We start from the raw sequence: 20,368 nt of genomic DNA on the forward strand, positions 1-20,368 counted from the left end.
TTCTTCTCTCCACCTCATGGTACTTTCTCCAAAATTGACCATATAATTGGTCATAAAACGGACCTCAAGAGATACAGAAAGATAGAAAAAATCCCATGCGTGCTATCAGACCACCACGGCCGAAAACTGGTCTTCAATAACAATAAGGGAAGAATGCCCACATATACGTGGAAATTGAACAATGCTCTACTCAATGATAACCTGGTCAAGGGAGAAATAAAGAAAGAAATTAAAGACTTTTTAGAATTTAATGAAAATGAAGGTACAACATACCCAAACTTATGGGACACAATGAAAGCTGTGCTAAAAGGAAAACTCATAGCGCTGAGTGCCTGCAGAAAGAAACAGGAAAGAGCATATGTCAGCAGCTTGACAGCACACCTAAAAGCTCTAGAACAAAAAGAAGCAAAAACACCCAGGAGGAGTAGAAGGCAGGAAATAATCAAACTCAGAGCTGAAATCAACCAAGTAGAAACAAAAAGGATCATAGAAAGAATCAACAGAACCAAAAGTTGGTTCTTTGAGAAAATCAACAAGATAAACACTTAACCAGACTAACGAGAGGACACAAAGTGTGTCCAAATTAACAAAATCAGAAATGAAAAGGGAGACATAACTAGAGATTCAGAGGAAATTCAAAAAATCATCATATTTACTATAAAAGCCTATATTCAACAAAATTTGAAAATCTACAGGAAATGGACAATTTCCTAGACAGATACCAGGTACCGAAGTTAAATCAGGAACAGATAAACCAGTTAAACAACCCCATAACTCCTAAGGAAATAGAAGCAGTCATTAAAGGTCTCCCAACCAAAAAGAGCCCAGGTCCAGACGGGTTTAGTGCAGAATTCTATCAGACCTTCATTGAAGACCTTATACCAATATTATCCAAACTATTCCACAAAATTGAAACAGATGGAGCACTACCGAATTCCTTCTATGAAGCCACAATTACTCTTATACCTAAACCACAGAAAGACCCAACAAAGAAAGAGAACTTCAGACCAATTTCCCTTATGAATATCGACGCAAAAATACTCAATAAAATTCTGGCAAACCGAATCCAAGAGCACATCAAAACAATCATCTACCATGATCAAGTAGGCTTCCTCCCAGACATGCAGGGATGGTTTAATATACGGAAAACCATCAACGTGATCCATTATATAAACAAACTGAAAGAACAAAACCATATGATCATTTCATTAGATGCTAAGAAAGCATTTGACAAAATTGAAAACCCCGTCATGATAAAAGTTGTGGAAAGAATAGGAATTCAAGGCCCATACCTAAACATAGTAATAACATTGCCATATACAGCAAACCCGTTGCTAACCTTAAACTAAATGGAGAGAAACTTGAAGCAATCCCACTAAAATCAGGGACTAGACAAGGCTGTCCACTCTCTCCCTACTTATTCAATATAGTTCTTGAAGTTCCAGCCAGAGCAATCAGACAACAAAAGGAGATCAAGGGGATACAGATTGGAAAAGAAGAAGTTATAATATCACTATTTTCATTTATATCCCTATGCAATTTTATATCCCTATATATTGTTATATTATATCTCCATACATTATGCAATATATTTATTGCAGATGATATGATATTATATTTAAGTGATCCCAAAAGTTCCACCAGAGAACTACTAAACCTGATAACCAGCTTCAGCAAAGTGGCTGTGTATAAAATTATCTCAAATAAACCAGTAGCCTTCCTCTACACAAAAGAGAAAGAAGCCTAGAAAGAAGGGAAACAACACCCTTCATCATAGTCCCAAATAATATAAAGTACCTTGGTGTGACTTTAAGCAAGTAAAAGATCTGTGCAATAAGAACTTCAATACTCTGAAGAAAGATATTGAAGAAGACCACAGAAGGTGGAAAGATCTCCCATGCTCATGCATAGGCAGGATTAATATAGTATAAATGGCCATTTTACCAAAAGCGATCTACAGATTCAATGCAATCCCCATCAAAATACCAATCCAATTCTTCAAAGAGTTAGACAGAACAATTTGCAAATTCATCTGGAATAACAAAAAAACCAGGATAGCTAAAACTCTCCTCAACAATAAAAGGATTTCAGGGGGAATCACTATCCCTGAACTCAAACAGTATTACAGAGCAATAGTGATAAAAACTGCATGGTATTGGTACAGAGACAGACAGATAGACCAATGGAATAGAATTGAAGACCCAGAAATGAACCCACACACCTATGGCCACTTGATTTTTGACAAAGGAGCCAAAACCATCCAATGGAAAAAAGATGCATTTCCATCAAATGGTGCTCGTTCAACTGGAGGTCAACATCTCGAAGAATGCAGGCTGATCCATGCTTATCACCCTGTACAAAGCTTATGTCCAAGTGGATCAAGGACCTCCACATCAAACCAGATACACTCAAACTAATAGAAGAAAAAGTGGGGAAGCATCTTGAACACATGGGCACTGAAAAAAAATTCCTGAACAAAACACCAATGGCTTATGCTAAGATCAAGAATAGATAAATGGGATCTCATACAACTGCAAAGCTTCTGTAAGGCAAAGGACACTGTGGTTAGGACAAAACGACAGCCAACAGATTGGGAAAAGATCTTTATCAATCCTACAACAGATAGAAGGCTTATATCTAAAATATACAAAGAACTCAAGAAGTTAGACCGCAGGGAGAAAAATAACCCTATGAGAAAATGGCGTTCAGAGCTAAACAAAGAATTCACAGCTGAGGAATGCCGAATGGCTGAGAAACTCCTAAAGAAATATTCAACATCTTTAGTCATAAGGGAAATGCAAATCAAAACAATCCTGAGATTTCACCTTACACCATTGAGAATGGCAAAGATCAAAAACTCAGGTGACAGCAAATGCTGGCAAGGATGTGGAGAAAGAGGAACACTCCTCCATTGTTGGTGGGATTGCAGACTGGTACAACCATTCTGGAAATCAGGCTGGAGGTTCCTCAATGAATTGGATATTGAAGTACCCGAGGATCCAGCTATACCTCTCTTGGGCATATACCCAAAAGATGCCCCAACATATAAAAAAGGCACATGCTCCACTATGTTCATAGCAGCCTTATTTATAATAGCCAGAAGCTGGAAAGAACCCAGATTCCCTTATCAGAGGAATGGATACAGAAAATGTGGTACATCTACACAATGGAATATTACTCAGCTATCAAAAACAATGACTTTATGAAATTCATAGGCAAATGGTTGGAAATGGAAAATATCATCCTGAGTGAGGTAACCCAATCACAGAAAAACACACATGGTATCCACTCATTGATAAGTGGCTATTAGCCCAAATGCTTGAATTACCCTAGATGCATAGAATACGTGAAAGTCAAGATGGATGACCAAAATGTGAATGCTTAATTCCTTCTTTAAAAGGGGAACAAGAATACCCTTGGCAGGGAATAGAGAGGCAAAGATTAAAACAGAGACAGAAGGAACACCCATTCAGAGACTGCCCCACTTGTGGCCCATACATATACAGCCATCCAATTAGACAAGATGGATGAAGCAAGGAAATATAGGCCGACAGGAGCCGGATGTAGATCTCTCCTGAGAGACACAGCCAGAATACAGCAAATACAGAGGCAAATGCCAGCAGCAAACCACTGAACTGAGAACAGGACTCCTGTTGAAGGAATCAGAGAAAGAACTGGAAGAGCTTGAAGGGGCTCGAGACCCTATAAGAACAACAATGCCAAGCTACCAGAGCTTCCAGGACTAAGCCACTACCTAAAGACTATACATGGACTGACCTTGGACTCTGACCTCATAGGTAGCAATTAATATCCTAGTAAGGTCACCAGTGTAAGGGGAAGCCCTTGGTCCTGCTAAGACTGAACCCCCAGTGGACATGATTGTTGGGAGGAGGGCCGCAATGGGGGGAGGATGGGGAGGGGAATACCCATAAAGAAGGGGAGGGGGAGGGGTTAGGGCTATGTTGGTCTGGAAACCGGGAAAGGGAATAATACTCGAAATGTAAATAAGAATTACTCAAGTTAATAAAAATAAAAAAAAATTCAGATGACAGCAGGTGCTGAAGAGGATGTGGAGAAAGAGGAACACTGCTCCATTAGAAAAAAAAAAGAAATCTGAAATCTGTTGGTAAAAATATGAGAAAATTTATAAACAGTGTAGAATTATGTGTTGCATGAATAATATGCTGAGTCTGTAACAGTATTATTAGCTCCCTTCCTGTAGGTATAAGCTGATACCTGTGAATTTACCTAAGTGGGCAAATAAGGCATGGGTATGTATGTAGATCAGGAAAGATAGGCATAATCTCCAGCTGTTGTAATTTGTAATGTTTGAATTATTGAACTAGTGATTGGTAAACATAGAGCTTGTACCCTAGATATTTAGAGGTCTTTACTGGGACTTAAAAAAGTGAAGATTAAGATGCACATGCTAGAACTTACAGGGCAATATAAATAATTTGATTTTGAACAATCAAATATAGATACATGTAATAATAATCAGCTATAGAAATTCAGGAGTTTGAAACCTCAACTTTGTTGTCATAAGAAAATTTAGTTTATAGGAAGAAAGGCCTCTGGTTATCAATTTGAAGACACCAGTGACAGAGGAGGAGGTACCAAGTAAAATAAATTCAGACACATGCACACACAAACACACACAAAAACACACAGACAGACAGACACACAAACACACACACACACACACACACACACACACACACACAGAGAATTATTTGAAAAAGAATTTGGACATCAACTATCTTTAGTCAGCTGCACAGTGCTCCCAAATCTTTCTGCAAAGTGTAGTCCAATGAATCTTATAAACATTCCTATCTATATTTTCTCTTCAGTCCACAGAATACATCTCAAATCCTTCATCCAGTTTCCCTGCCTAGTCTGACAAACCACTGCATTTGCTTCAACCTACTTCCTGACTACCAAGAGGACTTGCTGTGCAGGACATTCCTCAAGTATCTTCCTTGTGATTTCTAACTTTTCCCACCATTCAGATCTCTCACATATTTTTTTCGGGTCTATTAAGGGACTCTCCCTGAGATTCTTCATGCAGTCAACTTTTGCAACTGACCAGGTCTGGTTCATGTTTCACATGCAAAAAATAAGCTGAAAAAAGACAACATTTCAACAATTGGTTCTGGGAAAATTGAACATTCAAATTCAGATGCATGAAATTATACCAGTACTTATTATGTTATAAGAAATCTAACTCCAAGTGTCAAAATATCTGAAACCTGAAACACTGAAACTACTAGAACAAAACATGGGCAGAATCTTACAGAATAGAGGCATATGAAAGACCCTTTGAATAGGAATCCATTTGGTCAAGAATTTAGGTTAAAAAATGATAAATAGAAATTCATAAAATTGAAAAAATCTATATAGTTGAAAAATGAATCAATACTTGAATATGGATCCCACAGAATGGGATAGCATTTTTACAAGTTATATATCTGACAGACAATTAATATCCAAATATATAAATGACTTCAAAAAATTTGAAAACTAACCCAATTAAAAATAGTCCTGGTCTCTTTAGCAATAAAGACTTATATTCAATCTCTTCATGAAGATCAAGCTCCAAAGACCTAGATATCCAGTCTTTAAGTAGCTTTCATGGTGTTAGAAGTCACCAAAAATTTCCAAAGGAGGAACACAACAAAAAGTCCTACACAGTCTTCTGAATCTCAACAATGATCATCATGACATGATAAATCTAAATGGTATACTAGTGGCACATATACATTTTCTATCATCAACAATTCTGTAATTGGACTTAAATCCTGCTCACCAAGTCTGAAATCATCCCCTTTCACCTGTTCCTTTCAACTGGGACAGACTGGTAGCTAGTCTGCTTCCCAGAAGAGGCTATATCCTGAGGCATACCGGAGGATCAATTGTACTCAGAACATATGACATCATATCCTGAAGCATACCAGAAGAACCATTGCACTTAGAACATTTGATACCACATCCTGAGGCATCTCAGGAGTTCTTCTGCACCCAGGACATCAAACACCCTACCTGAGACATGCCAGGAGATCCAGGGCCCCCAGAACACCACAGCTTGGAGGCATCTCAGGAGTTCTTCTATACACATGGCAACTGGGCAATTGACGCCATGGTCTGAACACCTCCCAGGGGCTCTGTGACATGCAGGGCAACTGACCCAAAAGACTTAAAGCCACTCTGGAGTGTGGCTGCACACAAAGAAACAGAAACCACAGTCCATTAACACCCCAGAGAACAGCCTCATACAGCACAATACCTTGACTGCTCCTCTGAAGAACCAAGAGTCTGAAAGTCAACCAGAAGATCTACTGCAGCCAGGGCAACAAATCAGCAGCTTCTCTGCCCCTCTGAATACTCTCCAATTGGAAAGCCCTACAGGAGGTTTGCTACAGCCAGGGCCACAGGCCTAACAAGAGACTTGCTGCAACCCAGGGACAAAAGAGGCAACTCCAGGCAGCAAACACTAGGGATAACCAGGTGGTGAAAGACAAGCAAGCACAAGACCATAAGCAACAGAAGGCAATATACATGGACATCATCAGAACCCAGTTCTCCCTGATCCAGAATCCAGAAGCCCTGAATATACCAACACATCTGAAAATCAGGAAGCTGACCTAAAATCCTATCTCATAAAGGTAATAGAATCCTTTAAAGAGGATATAAATAACTTTCTGAAAGAAATACAGGAAAATAGAGATAAGCTGGTAAAAGCCCTTAAAGAGGAAATAAGTAAATCCATTAAAGACATACAGGAAAACACAAACAAACAGGTGAAGGAATTGTATAAAATCGACCTAAAAGTTGAAGTAGAAACAATATAAAAAGACAAATGGAGGCAAACCTAGAAATTGCAAACCTGAGAAAGAGGTCAGGAATTACAGATGTATCAGCAACAGAATGAAACAGATAGAAGAGAGAATCTCGGGTGCAAAAGATACCGTAGAAGAGATTGACACAGCAAAGAAAATTCAAAACTTAAAAATCTCCTAATCTAATACATCTAGGAAATTCAGGACTCAGTGAAGAGACCAAATCCAAGAATAATTGGAATAGAGGAGAACAAAGATTCCTAGCTTAAAGGGCCTGAAAACATCTTCAACAAAATCATAGAAGAAAACCTCCCCAACCTAAAGATAGAGATGGCTATAAAAGTAAAAGAAGCCTATAGAACACCAAACAAATGGGACCATAAAAGAAAATACTCTTGCCACATACTAATCTAAACACTAAACACAAGAAACAAAGAAAAAATATTACAAGCTGCAAGGGAAAAAGGCCAAGTAACATACAAAGGCAGACCTATCAGAATCACAATAGCCTTCACAACAGAGACTATGAAAGTCAGAAGACCCTAGTCAAAGGTTATGGAGACTCTAAGAGAAAACAAATGCCAGCCCAGGCTACTATATCCAGCAAGACTGTCAATCGACACAGATGGAGAAATCGAAATATTCCACGACAAACAAAATTCAAACAGTATATGTCTACCAATCCAGCCCAATAGAGGAGCCTAGTAGGAAAACTCAAATACATGGAAGATACCTACACCAATGAAAGGAGATGATATTAAGCATCTCACATAAAAAAAGCCAAAAGGAGAGAACCACAAAAACATAAAGTTATCTACAAAACCACATACAAAATGAACCAACAATCATCTGTCTTTAATAACTCTCAATATCAATGGACTCAACTCACCAAAAAAAGATGTAAGCTAACAAATTGGTACACAAACAAGATCCAGCATTTTGCTCCATATAAGAATCACATATCAATAACAAAGATAGACACTATCTCAGAGTAAAAGGATGAAAAAAAATCTTCCAAGCAAATGGTCCCAAGAAACAAGCTAGAGCTGCCATCCTAAAATCCAATAAAATAGACTTTCATCCAAAAGTAATCAACTGTAATGAGGAAGGACAGTTTATATTCACCAAAGGGAAAATCCACCAAGTGAAAATCTCAACTGTGAACATCTATGCCCCAAATGCAAGGGCACCCACATTCATAAAAGAAACTTTCCTAAAGCTCAAAACACACATTGAACCCCACACAATAGCAGTGGGAGACTTCAACACCTCATTCTCACAAATAGACAGTCATTGAAAAAGAAACTAGAGAGAGACACAGTGAAATTAATAGAGGTTATTAACCAAATAGATTTAACAGACATCTACAGAACATTTCACCCTTAAACAAAAGAATACACCTTCTTTTCAGCAGATTATGCTACCTTCTCCAAAATCGGCAATATAATTGGTCACAAAACAATCATCAAGCAATATAAGGTCGAGATAATCCCAAACATCCTATCAGAAGACCATGGCCTAAATCTTGTCTTCAGCAATAGCAACAGAAACCCGACATACATGTAGAAATTGAACAACTCTCTACTCAATGAAAATTTGGTAAAGGATGAAATAAAGAAATTGACAACTTCCTGGAATTTAACCAAAATGTTGAAACATCATCCCCAAACTTATAGGACAGAATGAAAGCAATGCTAATAGGAAAATTCATCGTACAAAGTACCCTGGTAAAGAAACTGGGGAAATCTTACACAAGCAATGTAACAGCACCCCTAAGAGCGCTAGAATAAAAAAGAAGAAGCAAACACACATAAAAGGAGTAGGAACAGGAAATAGTCAAACTTAGGGCAGAAATCGACCAAATAGAAACAAACAAACAAAAAATACAAAAATCCATAAAACCAAAAGCTGATTCTTTCAGAGAAACAACAAGACAGATAAACCCCTAGCCAAAATAAGTAAAGGGACCACAGGCAGTATCCAAGTTAACAGAATCAGAAATAAAAAGAGAGACCTAATATTAATAACAATAGAAGGGAAGAAATTAAAAAAATCCTCAGCTTCTACTATGAAAAGCTATACTCAACAAAACTGAAAGATCTAGATGAAATGGATGGTTTTCTAGACAGATACCACATAGCAAAGTTAAATCAAGAGCAGGTAAACTTTTGATACAGGCCAAATCTCATAAGGAAATAGAAGAAGTCATTAAAAACCTCCCAACCAAAAAAAAAAAAAAAAAAAAAAAAGGTTCCAGGTCCAGATGGATTTAGTTCAGAATTCCACCAGACCTTCAAAGAAGACCTGATACCAACATTCTTCAAACTATTCCATAAAATAGAAACAGAAGGAAAACTATCTAATTCATTATATGAAGCCACAATTACTCTGATACCTAAACCACACAAGGCCCCTACAAAAAAAGAAAAAAGAAAAAAGAACTTTAGACAAATCTCACTTGTGAATATTGATGCAAAAATACTCAATAAAATTCTTGCAAACTGAATCCAAGAACACATCAAAAACATCATTCACTACCGTCTAGTAGGCTTCATCTCAGGGATACAAGGGTGGTTCAATATACAAAAAATCTATTAATGTAATTCACTGCATAAACAAACGTATAGAAAAAAATTACATGATCATCTTCTTAGATACAGAAAAAGCTTTTGAAAAAATACAACAGCACTTCATATTCAAAGTATAAGAGAGGCCAGGAATTCAAGACTCATACCTAACATAATAAAAGCAATTTACTGAAAACCAACAGCCAATATCAAATTAAATGGAGAGATACTTGAAGCAAGCCCACTAAAATCATGGACAAGACAAGGATGCCCACTCTCCCCATATCTATTCAATGTAGTACTCGAAGTGCTAGCTAGAACAATAAGAAAACAAAAACAGATCAGAAGATACAAATTGGCAAAGACGAGTTAAAGATATCACTATCTGCAGATGATATGCTAGTATGCATTAGGAACCCCAAAAATTCTACCAGAGGTCTTCTTCAGTTGATGAACAACTTCACCAAAGTGGCTGGATATAAAATTAACTCAAATAAATCAGTAGCCTTCTTTTATAAAAATGATAAACAGGCTGAGAAAGAAATGAGGGAAAGAAGTACTATCACAATATCCATAGATAATATAAAGTATCTTGGGGTAACTTTAACCATACAAGTGAAAGATCTTTATGATAAGAACTTAAAGTCTTTGAAGAAATAAATCAAAAAAGATCCCAGAAAATGGAGCAATATCTCACTCATGGATTGGCAGAATTAACATAGTAAAATGACCATCCTATCAAACATGATCAACAAATTCCAGGCAATCCCCATCAACACAATTCTTCAAAGGTATACAAACATGTAAAAAAATAATTCTCAAATTCATCTGGAAAGGCAAAAAGAAAAAAAGAAAAAAAAACAAGACTAGCAAAAACAATTCTTAACAATGAAAGAACAGCTGGGGAGAATCACCATCCCTTACCACAAGCTCTATTACAGAGCAATAGTGATAAAAACTGCATGGTATTAGTATAGAGACAGGTTGATAGATGGACTAGATTCGAAGGCCCAGAAATATTACCACACACTTACGCACACTTGATCTTTGACAGAGAAGCCAAAAATATACAATGGAAAAATAAAGCATCTTCAATAAATGATTCTAATTGGATCTCTTTATGTAGAAAAATGAAAATAGAGCCATATTTGTTGCCCTGCACAAAGCTCAAGTCCATGTGGATCTAGGGCCTCAGCATAAAACTAGAAAAACTAAATCTAATGGAAGAAAATTTGGGAAACAGCTTTGAACTCATTGACACAAGGGGAAATTTCCTAAGCAGAATCCTAATGGCTCATGATCTAAGATCAAAACTTGATAAATGGAACCTCATGAAGCTGGAAAGCTTCTGTAAGTCAAAGGATATAGTCAGTAAGACAAATCAGCAGCTTATAGATCGGCAAAAAACTTCACTAATCCCACATCTGATAGAGGGCTAATATCCAAAATATATAAAGATCTCAAGAAACTAAGCATCAAAAAACCCAAACAATCTAATCAAAAAATGGGGTATAGAAGTGATCTGGGAATTCACAACAGAGGAATCTCGAATGGCTGAGAAGCATCTAAAGAAATTTCCAAAATTCTTAGTGATTAGAGAAATGCAAATCAAAAAGACCCTGAGATTCCACCTTAAACCACTCAGAATGGATAAGATCAATAACTCAGGTGAGGATACATGTTGGCAAGGATGTGGAGAAAAAGGAACACTCTCCATTGTTGGTGGGATTGCAAACTGGTACAACCACTTTGGAAATAAATTTGGAGGTTCTGCAGAAAATTGGAAATAGACCTATCTAAAGACCCAGCAATATCACTCTTGTAAATATACCCAAATGATGCCTCACCATGCCACAGAGTCACATGCTCCACTATGTTCATAGGAGCCTTATTTGTGACAACCAAAAGCTGGAAACAACACGGATGTCCCACGACAGAAAATGGAAATAGAAAATTTGGTTCATTTACACAATAGAATACTATTAAATACTAATAAATACTTAGCTATTAAGAATGAGGACATCCTGACTTTTGCAGGCAAATGGATAGAACTAGAAAATATCTACCTGATTAAGGTTACTCAGACCAAAAGGACATGCAGTGTATGTTTTCACTAATAAGTGGATATTAGGGAAAAAAAGTACAGAATACCCAAGATACAGTACTCAAAACTCAAGGAGGTCAACAAGCTGAAGGACCCAAGTGAGGACACCTCAGTCCCATTTGGGAAGGAGAAGAAAGCAACCACAAGGGGGAAGGGAGGGAGGGACAGGGGAAGAGAAGGGGACATGAGTCGGGGGAGTGGGGAACATGATCTGGTATGAGATGGGATAAGAGGACTGAAGCAATGACAGCAAAAAGAATGGAAACAGGCAACTGTGCAGGAAGGATATTGGGAGGACCCTCGAGAAAGTACCAGAGACCTGGGAAGTGACAGACTCTCAGAACTCAAAAGGTAGAGAGAGAACTTGTTGAGCCCACCTCCAGGAGAAGACAGGGCATCAAGTGGGGGATGGGTTGCTATACCAAAGTCAAAACTCTGATCCATAATTGTTCCAGTCGGAAAGAAGTGCAGATATGGAAATGGAGAAGAGTTTGTGGAAACAAGGTCCAGGCATATGTCCAAAGTGGGATCCAGTTTAAGGGGAGGCTCCAAGGCCTGACACCATTAGTGAGACTATGAGACATTCACAAAAAGGGACCTATCATGACTGCCCTTCAAAAGACCCAGCAAGCAGCTGAACGAGTCAGATGCAGATATGTGCACCCAACCAAGGAACAGAAGCTGCTGACCACTCTCGTTGAATTAGGGAAAAGCTAGGGGAAGCTAAGGAAGAGGGCAACCCTGTAGAGGGACAAGCAGTCTCAGTTAAACTGGACCCCTGATATCTCTCAGACACTGGACCAGGAGCTAGGCATCATACACCAGCTGAGATGAGGTCCCCAACATGTATACAGCACAGGACTCCCAGGTTGGGGTTCAGTCAGAGAAGATACACCTAACCCGCAAGAGACTGGAGGCTTCAGGAAGTTTAGAAGTCTGGTGTGGTGGGTGGGGTGGGGACATTCTGTTGACATTGGGGAAGGTCAGGTTGACTGTGAGGAGTTATGGGATGTGGAGCAGTTGGAGGGTAGACCAGGAGGGGAATAAAAAATAAAATCTGGACTATAAATAATAATGAAATCCTGTCTAGTTCTAAAAACCTAGCCAATTATCTAAAGCTATTATACTCATACATATAGGAGGACCTACAATCAACACTTTTCTAAGCCAGAATTGTCCCTAAATTACTCTATGAATGTGGCTTTATACCCACTGATATTTGTAATCCACACTTCTCATTAAGAAAAATATTATTTGCAATGAATGATGAGGATTAGGAAAACTTACAACCCGTTTCACTGAAGGATTGTTTACCCTAGTTCCAGTGGTAAACCTTCAAAACAAATCTTGCACGTAAGGCTCAATCATGGAATATTGCAAAAGAGGGGACTGTAAGCATTTTTGCTTCTGTATTTGTTTTGTCTCATGACATATTTTCTTTATTTACATTTCAAATGTTATCCCCTTTCCCACTTTCGTCTCCACCTGTCCCCTCTCCGTCCCCCTGATTCTGTGAAGGGGCTCACACATATATCCACGCCCTCTAGCCTCTCGGCCCTGATGTTCTATACTTCAGCATTCAGTCTTTCCAGGACCAAGGGCCTCTTCTTCCATTGATTCTCAGTAAGTCCGTCCTGTGCTACATACGTCCCTGGAGACATGGATTGCTCCATGTGTAAACTTTGATTGGTGGATTATTCCCTGTGTGCTCTGGGTTTTCTAGTTGGTTGGTATTGTTATTCTTACTATGAGGTAAGAATAAACATAACCCTACAGCTCCTTGAATCCTTTCTCTAACTCCTCCATTGGGACTCCTTTCTCAGTCCGATAGTTGCTAGCTAGAGATTATTTGGACTTCATTCATTAAGTCTTTGAAAATTCATTTTTTTTCAGGAATTTTCATGAACATTTCCAGTCTTACCAGGGATTTGTTTTCTAGTAGATGGACTGGGAAAAACTCTATCCAAATGTACATTCCACATGTGGACTTTTGATATTTGTGACTTAAGTAATCATTAATAAGACAGGAATCTTCAATTTGTTTTGACAGGAGAATAACCTGATTAATTGATCATGAAGTAGTAGTCATTAAAATTTTAAGCTTTTTCCCTTGGAAAATTAATTTTGCCTTTATTCAACTACCATGTCATATGGTGTCAACTCTTTGGTTTGTTTGTCTTTTTTTCAGGTGAGAGAGAAAGAAGGCCAATGGCAACACAAAAAGGGTAGGGGATAGGCATGTGATCTGGATCTTAGCACCTTTATCAGCTTTGGATTTTGATAAGCTACTAGGGAATCATGTTTTGGTTTCTGGTACAATGGAGGATGGTTACCTGCTTCTGTAATTAGAAAATTATAAACATTTAGGGTGAGGGTGTTGTAATAGTAAGAATGCACTTGCAAGTAAGTAGGTCCTTTTCTGTATGGGGACTCGTAGAACACATGTTTGATGTCATCCTTATTGTTTACAGATGACACATCAGATCAGAACAATGTCGTGGTTAGAGCAATAAATTTAATTTTTAGTGATGTGGTCTCAGAATGGAGGACCTCTGTCTTAGTTAAGTCTTTTTTGTTGTTGTATTTTGTTTTTGATTTTCTGAAAAATCATAATAACCAAACGCAACTTGGGGAACAAAGGGTTTATTTGACTTACATTTACTGTGTCATAATTCATTGACATAAACAAAGACAGGGATTAAAGTCATTATCCTCAAGATTACAGCTGAAGCAGAGACTATGAATGGATGTGTACTGCGTATTGGTTTCTTCCTTATAGCTTAGTAGCCTGCTTTCTTCTACCGTTTGGTAGAAGGAACATTCATACTTCGGTGGCACTCCTGAATGAAGTAGACCCTCTTGAATCAATTAATTAATAAAATGTCATACAGACTTGGCTACAGGCCAATACCATAGGGATAATTTTATCAGGAAAGATTTCCTATTTTCAAGTATGACAAGATTTGTTTCAAGTTGATTAAAAACAGCTGGCAAGACCCATTAATGTGTGTCAGAGGTCACAATGATAATGATATATGAAACTTGGGTGTCTTATTGGATTTTGGTTGACCTCCTCTGCAAAAAAATAAGGTAGAGGTTTGGTAGGTAAGGGGAAATTAACATACTAGGGAAGAAATTAGAAAGTAACTTAATTGGAGAAATAGGTTAGTTATTCCTGAAGAGGGACAGAGAGGGACAGAACATCTAGTAGGTTTGGGCAGATTGAGAAGTTTTTAGGGTCCCAAGAAACAAGGACTTATTGTAACCTAATAATAGTCTGAAAAGGGATATCTACAGAAAGAACTGAGTAAAGTTTAGTCTTGGAGAAAGGGAATGAATTTCTGTGATTATCTATGTTTGCGAATGAGATAGGGGTGTCTATGAACACCTAGGAGTCACATAGATCCCCTGAAGACAGACTGAGTCAAGTTGTTCTAGGTAAATTCTTCTAGCTTTACTCAAATATTTATGATCACTGACATCCTGATTTCTTTATATCTCCCAGAAAAAATTATAATGAACTTCACCCACACACCATGAACAAACTATCCCTTTGTGGTGTATTTATTGTTGATGGGAAAAGTCATCTTTCCTTGATCTGCATTATTCAGCACCCCATAATATTGCAAACTACTTAATTCTGAGTATGGTGACTCATACTACCATCAAATATAAATAAATTCTGATATTAACTGATAAACTCAGATTCTGGGTCTATAACTTAGCCTACTTGGGAAGAAAGGAGTTGAAGTGAATATGTAAGTACTGTCTTCCTGGTTCGTAATTACAATCTAGGTTTCTATGGTTAAGCACAGCCTTTGTATTGTGGTTAATAGGCTAATGAAGGTTTTTGGGTTTTCAGGGGATTTGATGGATATTATTATTATTATTATTATTATTATTATTATTATTATTCACTGCCTCATGGAAGCCTTTGTTTTCATTTGTGGGAATCCTAAATTTGAATGGAATTTTCAAAAAAGATATGTTGTATTCATGCTGGGTAGGGGATATAATGATGTAAGTATTGTGGAAAATAAGATCCCAGGAACATAGGTGTTAAACAATTTTTTTGTGTGTTGGTGGTATCTACAGAAAAGAAACGGAGACTCCTTAAACCATGGGTAGTTATAGATATGAAAAGGAATGGAATGTGTACAGGGATAGTAATCTTTTCTCTGGGATCTTTTCATAAAGCAAACATAGTTATTAATTCTATTTGTAAGATTGAGTTATATACACTACAAAATCAAGAGAAAAGGGAAAAGTTCTATTGAAACTGTGAACGAAGCCAAGGAAGTGACCATAGTTTTATTCATTTCTGGAATAACCTGATTCCAGTAAACTTAGAATCTCAAATGCAGAGCTAGGGTTTGTGGACAGTGTGGTCAGTACTATTCCTGGATGGGACTCAGGAATATTAGTCATCCAAAGACAAAGATCAGGTCAGGGCAAAATGACTGGTGAGGTGACAGAAGAGTAGGCACATTGGTAAACTTGAAACTCTGGTAGAGGAAGAGCTGAGACTCTGGTAAAGATAGCTCATATTCCTGGTTAAAAAGAAGGGAGGTACCCTCTACAACCTCTCATCCACCAAGTTCCTTCCCTCCATCTACCTTCTATATCTACTTTATTTCCCCTTCTGAAAAGATTCAGCCATCTTTCCTCAGCCCTCCTTTTTATTTGGCTTCTTTGGGTTTGTGGAATATTGTGTGCTAATCCTGTACTTTATGGCAAATAAACACTTATAAGTGAGTATATACCATACATGTCCTATATGTCCTGAGTTACCTCACTCAGGATGGGATGATACATTTTATTTCCATCCATTTGCCTGCAAAATTCATGGTGACCTTGTTTTTTAATAGCATTCCATCGTGTATACAAAGCACATTTTCTTTACTCTTCAGATGAGGACATCTAGGTTGTTTCCAGCTTCACAATACTATGAATAAAACTGCTGTGAATATAGTTGAGCAAGTGTCCTTGGAGGATGGTAAAGTATTTTTGGTTATATGCTGGGTCTTAATTATGGGCAGAATAATTCCAAATTTTCTGAGAAATTGCCAAATTGATTTCCATGTTGGTTAAACAGGCCTGCACTCCCACCAGCAATGAAGGACTGTTTCCCTTGTTCCACATTCTTACTAGTATGTTCTTTCTCTTGAGCATTTGATTTTAGCCATTTCAATGGGTGTACGATGCAATCTCAGAGTCATCTTGGTTTACATTTCCCTGATGGCTAAAGACGTTGAACATTTCTTTGCTTCTCAGCCATTAAAGATTCCTCTGTTAAAAATTCTATTTGCCTCTGTACCCCAATTTTAATTAGGTTATTGGGGTTGCTGGTAGAGAAGGAGGGATCAGGCATCTGTTTGGCCACAATAATTATTACATTTCTTAATTCAAAAGTATATGAAAATTTCTGTTTCTTTATTTATGCCTGTAAGAAAGTGTTCTGCTCTCCTTCTGAATGTAAGTTGAACAAAGACACCTAAGGTGAATGAAATCAACTGCCAATATTTCATTCTTCCAAATCTCTCCTTTCTGTCCTGGCAAATAACCCAGTCTGTAGTGCTGAATACTGAGTGCCTGATAGGTATGCTGGGATGGATCATCCTACAGGTATGCAACTGTATCCCAAATCCATCACCAAATTTCTGCTCACATCTTACTTTTAGCAGGAGTACTAACTACCTTTAACAGAGTTTCCCATTTTCTTTTTTAATATTTATAATTTATTTATTTATTTGCTTTTATTCCAGTATCAGCCTTCCTCTCCTCTCAGATCCTACCTCCATTCCCTCCTCCTCTTCTCTTCTGAGGAGGGGGAGCCCCTCTTTGGGTTTTCCCTACTCCCACTCAACTGCAGGTGAGGGGGGACTGAAATTGCAATCCCAGAGGATCAAGAAATTTTCTGATTTGGTCTCATAGTAATATCAGAAGCAACATTCATAAAGTCTAGCCAACCTGATTGCTTAAACATGAACTGATCAAGGACAACAAAATTTTATTTAGGCATTGTGATATAACATCAAATTTTATAAAATTTAAAATATAAGAGAATTTAGAATATTACTTAAATAGAAATGAAACAATGTAAAACTATATTAAATATTAAATGAATAAGTATATGCAAATACATCAAAGTAAATATATTATATATAGTATGTATAATATCATATAAATATATTATATATATTTGTGTAGTGTTTGTTTCAGGTAGTATCATTATCGTATGAAATATACATATAAACATATATAGGGTTATTAATATACAAATTTAGATGATATAATCCTTTTCTATTGAAAATAAGACAAGAGAGGCATTAACTATCACTTTTCATTTAATGTCTACTGAATATTAAATGAACAAACAATTTTAACAAATAATTCATATTAAAAAATATAATTTTATTTTTCACATAAGATTTATAGAAAATATTTTTATCCACAAATTAGTCTTTTACCAAACACTTTTTTTATTGCCTCTTTAACATCTTTGTTCCTCAAACTATAAATGAGAGGATTCAGCATTGGAATTACAATGCTGTAAAATATTGACACTACCATGTCATGTTCCAATGCATAACTAGCACTTGGTCTTACATACATGAAAAGAACAGTGCCATGAAACGTAGACACTGCCGTTAAGTGAGAACCACATGTAGAGAAGACTTTTCTTTTACCTTCAATAGAGCGTGTCTTCAGAATAGCAGACAGAATGAAACCATATGATAACAGTACAATCAGGATAGTGGCTACCTCAATAAACCCAGCACAGTAGAAGAGGAGAAGCTGATTGATGTGGGTGTCCGAACAAGAAATTGCCAGGAGAGGAGGGATGTCACAGAAAATATGACTAACTTCATTGGATCCACAAAATGAGAGTCTGAAAGTGGCCACAGTGTGAATAACAGCATGTAAAATTCCACCAGCATAGGACGCAATGATGAGTGGTACATATACTCTTGGTGACATGCTCACTACATATAGAAGAGGATTGTGAATAGCCACATAGCGGTCATAAGCCATTGCTGCCAAAAGAAAGCATTCAGTTGTGCCAAAAGTCACAGCCAGAAACATCTGTGTGGCACAGCCAATGAACGAAATGACTTTCTTTTCTAACAGAAAGTCAACTACCATTTGTGGTGTGATAACAGAAGAATAGCAGGCATCTACGGAGGACAACACACTCAGAAAATAGTACATGGGGTTGTGCAGGTGGGAATCACCAATGACCAGAGCAATTAGTCCTACATTTCCCATGAGTGTGAAGAGGTAAATTGCTAGAAAGAGGAAGAAGGAAAGGATCTCCAGGTCAGCATTGTCTGTGAAGCCCTTCAGTATAAATTCCGTGACTTCAGTGATGTTTTCCATGTTGAAATCTCATAGAAGAAATTGAAAGTAATCAGCAAATCATAGCTTATATAACTGTAGATTATACAGTATTTTAGTATGAATGAGGTGAGTTGTGTCTCTCTATATATATTGAAACACATACAGAAACACATAAGTTTCAGACAGAGACACATATTTGTGTACATAATTACATAATTTTAAGAAAATCATGAGTAAAGACAATAACATGATGCTTATTTGAGTTTTAATGTGCTACTCATTCCAGAACCACATGTTGGGCATGTATGTTTAATCAGTGTCTTTTTAATAAATTTTTGTAATTAGAAAAAATTATTCCACCATATTTTACATCCTGAACTCAGTTTCCTGTTTTTCTACTTCTCCAGGTCTCTCCCTCCATTGCCTTTCCCTGAAGAGCCACTCCTCCTTTGTTTCCCTTTAGAAAAAAGCAGACCTCCCAGGGATATTGCCAGTATACAACAAAACAAGTTACATTAAGTCTGGGCACAGACCCCCATATTAAGCCTGGAAGAAGCAACTAATTTGGAAGAAAATACCCGAGTGAGAGAAAATCTGATCCCCTACTGATAGGTTTAAAAAAAGAACACCAGGCCTCACAGCCATAAAATATATGAAAATCACACAGACTCCCAGTTTTATCCATAGTCTTAACTCATCTTATTTCCTTTTTCATTTTCTGTTCTACTTTCTTCTTTCAAGCTATGCTATGTACCTTCTTTCTTCTGCATTTTTCAAAGTCATGGACTCTTAAATTTTAATTGTATCTCTTTCTCTATCTATCTATCTATCTATCTATCTATCTGTCTGTCTGTCTGTCTATCTATCTATCTCTGACAAAAAAATGGTGAAATTATATTTTTATACAGAAAATGATTTTTTTGTTGTATGGTATGTTTATCAACCTCTTGGTATATGTTACCCCAAAGAAAAAGGAATCATTAATTTTTAATGGAGAATATAAAGATAATAATATAATTTGGTATTGAGGGTCTTTTATATTTATAGGTTTGAAAACAAGAAAATTGTGTATATATGTGTATGTTTGTGTGTGTATATATATTACATAGAAAGCTATATTGCATACAATATAGAAAAATAAATATATTCCTCCTTGAATTGTATACCAACTACATATAATACAGATGATTTCTATTAAGTATTTTCATTATAACCTACAACAAAACAAAAAGTAATTTAGGTATAATAATCATCTATGACATGCAACCTCTTGAGTTACAATCTATGAATAGAATATTGAACTAAAATCATAATTCGAAATCTCTCAGAACTCTACAGAATAATTTGTTAAAATATGTATAGAAGTGGACAATGAATATTAAAACCAATTAATAACATGACAGAATGCCTTAAGAGAAAAACATGTGGCAAGATCAAATCTTTAAAATGCAAATTATAGAATACACTGATACATATTTCTTATCCAACACTTGGGTTATATTCTATGAAACATTATAGAG

At 36.9% G+C, this 20,368-nt stretch overlaps 1 protein-coding gene across 1 annotated transcript; it reads right to left on the bottom strand.

The window, feature by feature from the left end:
* Window positions 1-17,954: 17,954 nt before the first annotated feature.
* On the bottom strand, window positions 17,955-18,887 carry Or5t7 (olfactory receptor family 5 subfamily T member 7). The gene is given in 1 exon segment (NM_001000312.1): window positions 17,955-18,887. A coding segment is annotated over 1 exon segment (933 nt).
* Window positions 18,888-20,368: the final 1,481 nt, after the last annotated feature.

The sequence above is a fragment of the Rattus norvegicus genome, chromosome 3 (assembly GCF_021556685.1).
Source record: "Rattus norvegicus strain SHRSP/BbbUtx chromosome 3, alternate assembly SHRSP_T2T, whole genome shotgun sequence".
Taxonomy (NCBI): Eukaryota; Metazoa; Chordata; class Mammalia; order Rodentia; family Muridae; genus Rattus; species Rattus norvegicus.